Source organism: Saprolegnia diclina (genome assembly GCF_000281045.1).
Source record: "Saprolegnia diclina VS20 unplaced genomic scaffold supercont1.26, whole genome shotgun sequence".
NCBI classification, from domain to species: domain Eukaryota; phylum Oomycota; class Saprolegniomycetes; order Saprolegniales; family Saprolegniaceae; genus Saprolegnia; species Saprolegnia diclina.
The window spans coordinates 517,698-522,398 of record NW_008246093.1 but is presented as its reverse complement, the minus strand read 5'-3'; the positions used below and the strand labels follow the sequence as shown (position 1 = coordinate 522,398).

Here is a 4,701-nt window from a genome sequence, read left to right as displayed (position 1 = left end):
GCGTACGGCAAGTTTCCGTGGGTCGCGCTCACGCTCGCGGTTTCCTTCTCGATCTATGGTGTCGTCAAAAAGCAAGCGCCGCTCAACGCTCTCCACGGCATGACGGTCGAGACGGGCATCCTCTTTGTGCCGGCCGTCATCTACCTCTCGGTCGTCCAAGCTCAGGGCAACGGCGCCTTCTTGCACGTCAGCACGACCGCCAACGTTTTGACCGTTGGTGCGGGTGTCGTGACCGTGATTCCACTCTTGATGTACGCGTCGGCAGCGCAGAAGATCCCGTTCAGCCTCCTCGGCATGCTGCAGTACATTGCGCCGAGCCTCATGTTCATCATGGGCGTTGCCGTGTACAGCGAGGCGTTCTCGCTCGTGAAGCTCATTGGGTTTATCTTTGTCTGGGTGGCGCTCGCCGTCTACTCGGTCGAGGGTTTTGTATATCAAAAGCAGCAGCAACAAGTGGCCAAGCCAGCGGCTGTCGAGTCGCCGCGGGGTGATGAGGCCGTCTATGAGCGCGTCTAACTTGCGTGAATTGTAAATGAATATATAAATATTGTACTATTGGACAACTTGGTTTAATTTTCTTTCTCAATCGGTTCGTTGGAAGCGATCGATGGGTCTTCAATCAATGCACTTGGGACGTGGAGTCTGACGGAAGAACGGCCAAATGCAAACGTCCGGATTGCCCACTACAGACGCTCGTCCCTCTAAGGCTGTATTATTTGAGAATCCTTGGCGGCGCGTTAGCTGCCTCGCTTGCGCAGACGAAAGACTCGGTAGGTGTAGCCCACCTATGGAGTCTAGCCTCTTGAACCTTGGCACTGACAACACGACTCGGTCCGGATGCTTGCCGTTTCAAGTTTAGTACACGACTAGAGCACTTAACATGAAAGCTTTACCGACTCCTTTGACAACACGAGATACCTACGACCGCGATGGCCATTCGTGAAAGATATTTACACGACCATGTACACTTATTTTCCAACAGCGGAAAGGACAAGCTCTGCATCACCAATATGGTTCTTCCCAGCGAATTCACTGCTCGGGCCTTCAAGATGCCTCCCGATTCAACGCTGACGCCAGGCACATGATGGTGCAAGCGTTCAGCAGCAACCTTCGAAGTGTACCAGAGCCGAATTCTCGTGGTGTTCCTCGGTGCAGAGCGATGGTCTGGCACTACGTTGTTGGTACCTTGATGCAGCATGTGCAGCTTCGGCCAAGTGCTCAATTTCGCAACAATCGAATGAACGGCTGGCCGGCGCCAACGCGACTACCCACGATACCAATCGTGCCCTTGAAGTTGGACTTGAGAGCAGCTGTTGGCACCCGCTTGAGACTGTGGGACGAGGCCTTGTCGTGTCGCGATTGCACACCACGAGCTTTCACCAGGTGGCCGCGCTTTGGCACTGGCCGCCGCGGCCTTGCCTGGCGCTAGGATGGTCGCGCTTGCGGGCCCGCCATCGTTCCTCGCACACAACGACACGCAGTGCCCATATTTAGTTTCTTTGCCTGTTTATGCGAGTGGGCAGGGCCTTTTTGGCACTGGTACGCAATCACCAGTGGTTTTGTACCCTACCCCTACATGGCGACAGCACCCACGCAGTCACTTTTCAATTGCATCCACCATGCGCACTGGCATCCTCCACGGCGTGCTCGCGTTTCTCTTCTGGGGCTTCATGCCCATCTACTGGAAGCAAGTCGAGTCGATTCCGGCCGTCCAGCTCGCACTGCATCGTATCGTCTGGTCGCTTTTGATCCTCGTGCTCATTTTGGTTGGCACTGGTCGCTGGTCCGACTTTCGAGCGCACGCCCGCGGGTCGCGCATCATTGTCATCTACACGATCGCGAGTATCTTTGTCTTTGCGAATTGGGCGCTCGACATTTGGGCGGTCAACGCCGGCTTCATTGTCGAGACGAGCCTCGGGTACTTTATCACGCCGCTCTTCAACGTACTCTTTGGCGTTGCGCTCTTCAAGGAGCGGCCCCGTGTCTGGCAGTGGATCTCGATCGCGTTGGCGACGAGCGGCGTCCTTGTCTGTGCGATCGACAATGGCACGTTTCCGTGGGTCGCCCTCTCGCTCGCAATCACGTTCTCGATCTACAGCGTCGCCAAGAAGCAAGCGCCGCTCAACGCGCTCTACGGCCTCACGCTGGAAACAGCCATCTTGTTCCCGCCCGCGATCGTGTACCTTGTCGTGCTCGAGATCCAAGGCACGGGCGCGTTGGGTCGCGTCTCGGTCGTCGACAACTTTTTACTCGTGGGTTGCGGCGTGTGCACGATCATTCCGCTTCTCCTCTTTGCGTCGGCCGCCCAGCGCATCTCGATCAGCCTCCTCGGCATGCTCCAGTACATCTTTCCCAGCGTCATGTTTGTGATTGGCGTCGTCTTGTACAACGAACCGTTCTCGATGACCAAGCTCATTGGCTTTATCCTGGTCTGGGTCGCCGTCGCCATGTACTCGGTCGAGGAGTTTGTCTACTATAAAAACCACCCCAAAGAAGCCGCGGTTGTCCAGACGCCGCGCGATGACGTCACGCCGTTCGAGCGCGTATGAATATAGAGATAAAATATATACCAGTTGATGTGGATCTCGACTTGCGACGCCATCGTGGCATTGCGATAAGGTGAAAATGAGGCCAGCAGAGCCATTCTCGGGTCCACAACCATAGTGTATACCACAACCTGAGTTGCGTCGTATATGTAGCACTCGGTGCAAAGGGGTTGTTCGTTTCAATACGTTTTGAGTTTGGCAACGGGAGTAGGGATAGAGCGTATGGCTGGATGCCTCTGTGGCTTGAGATGCAATGCGTCGAAACCATCCCGCGCTGCCAGAAATCTGTATTTCCGAAGCGAAATAGAATCTTGCAAGAGTGGACGTCCCAGCGGACCGGTTGAAGGTTGGGTCCACACATCTGGTTCAACATAATATGCTTGCGTGGACGTGTGTGTCGATGCTGTGTGTCCATGATCGTGTAAAAAAGCATACTCGTTTATGTCGCCGTTGTTGACTTTGGCGGTCGACACGATGCCCGAGTCGCCGTGAGGGCAACACCATGTTTTTCGTTGCAGCTGGCCAGAACTTTGGGCAGTTATGTTATGTTGATCAAAGACGTCACCACCAAATTCGCAGGACCATGGTCCGTTCTTCAAGCAGTACCGATGGACTCATCCAAGCAATCGAGCCCGACGACAATTCATTCCAATTTCCGGAAAAGCTTATCATCTACGGTAAAAAGGCGGCCTTGAATTGGATGGCACCATCCAGAAAAAAAAGTACACGCATCAAGATCTTATTGTTCCATGACGTGGCAACCTCCAAGCAGATGGCGGTTTCACGTGGTCAGCAGACGTGGCGCCATTGGCTCGCCTCACCGCGATCCTCCCGTTGGCCACGTCGTTCAATATGTCGCAGGCTTCCATCCGACTTCGGCGTCCAGATAGTAATCCTCTACCACACGTTCGCAGACGGGTGCTGCGATACGCGCCAGATGTGTGGTACAGCCAAGCCTCGGATTGGCGGATACCGCGTCCGTAATGGATAGAGGCACTCAAACGATCACACCCCCGCGCGCCGTCCAGTCAAGTCCCACCGACGTGTCCGTAAAGACGCCAGCTGGCTTGCACCTGCGGCAATCAGACGTGGACTTCTTCACTTTTCAATTTGCCTCGGGACAACAACATGGCCATCAACTTGGGCGTTCTGTACGCCACGACGTGCTTCGTCATCTGGGGCCTCTTCCCGCTCTATTGGAAGGAGCTCGAGGCGATCTCGGCCGTCCAGCTCGCGCTCCACCGCATCGTGTGGTCCTTTGTCTTCCTCGCGCTCATCATGTGCTTGACGGGCCAGTGGACGACGTTCCGCACCGAAGTCGCGAACCGCAAGATCCTCATCACGTACACGCTCTCAAGCATCTTCATCTTGACCAACTGGATGACGTACGTCTGGGCCATCAACGCGGGCTATGTGGTCGAGACGAGCCTTGGCTATTTTTTGACGCCGATCCTCACGGTCATTCTGAGCGTGCTCGTCTTCAAGGAGAAGCTGCGCAAGTGGCAGTGGGTCTCGATCGCGATTGCTGCCGCCGGCCTCCTCGTCGTTGCGATCGCGTACGCCAAGTTTCCGTGGGTTGCGATTACGCTCGCGGGGTCCTTCTCGATCTACGGCTGCATCAAGAAGATGGCGCCGCTCAACTCGCTCAACGGCCTCATGCTCGAGACCGCGATCATGCTCATTCCGTCGTTCATCTATCTGATTGTTGTCGAGTGCAACGGCACTGGCGCATTTGGTCACGTCGATACCAAGTCGACCTTGATGCTCATTGGCGGCGGTATCGTGACCGTGATCCCGCTTCTCCTCTTCGCCTCGGCCGCGCAACGCATCCAGTTCAACGTGCTTGGCATGCTCCAGTACATCTCGCCGAGTCTTGTCTTCCTCCTCGGCGTCCTCGTCTACCACGAACCGTTCTCGTCGACCAAGCTCATTGGCTTCATTCTCGTCTGGGTCGCGCTCGCCTTGTACACGGCCGAGGGTATTTGGAACCAGAAAAAAACATCGTCGAGCGCCAAGGACGACCCTGCCGATGTGCCGGTTGCTGTGGCGGTCGCTGTTGAAACGCCGCGCGCCGAAGCAACCGAAACGCCGTACAAGAGTGTGTAGACTACGTCGTTTTGTTGTCAAGTGTATTGAACTGTAGAAATAGTTGTTT

The 4,701-nt window shown here is 55.5% G+C and overlaps 3 protein-coding genes across 3 annotated transcripts; all 3 read left to right on the top strand.

Annotated features, from left to right (window-relative positions):
• Window positions 1–2: 2 nt before the first annotated feature.
• SDRG_08611 (hypothetical protein) lies at window positions 3–555 on the top strand. Its single transcript, XM_008614503.1, has one exon. It carries the CDS (start codon window positions 100–102, stop codon window positions 514–516), a length of 417 nt encoding a protein of 138 aa, XP_008612725.1. The 5' UTR covers window positions 3–99; the 3' UTR covers window positions 517–555.
• A 1,064-nt stretch (window positions 556–1,619) lies between these two features.
• Window positions 1,620–2,583, top strand: SDRG_08610 (RarD protein; the record flags this gene model as incomplete). The annotated part of the gene is made up of 1 exon (XM_008614502.1): window positions 1,620–2,583. The coding sequence occupies one exon, from the start codon at window positions 1,620–1,622 to the stop codon at window positions 2,547–2,549; it is 930 nt and encodes a 309-aa protein (XP_008612724.1). The 3' UTR covers window positions 2,550–2,583.
• A 1,020-nt stretch (window positions 2,584–3,603) lies between these two features.
• On the top strand, window positions 3,604–4,701 carry SDRG_08609 (hypothetical protein). Its single transcript, XM_008614501.1, has one exon. The coding sequence runs from the start codon at window positions 3,675–3,677 to the stop codon at window positions 4,650–4,652; it is 978 nt and encodes a 325-aa protein (XP_008612723.1). The 5' UTR covers window positions 3,604–3,674; the 3' UTR covers window positions 4,653–4,701.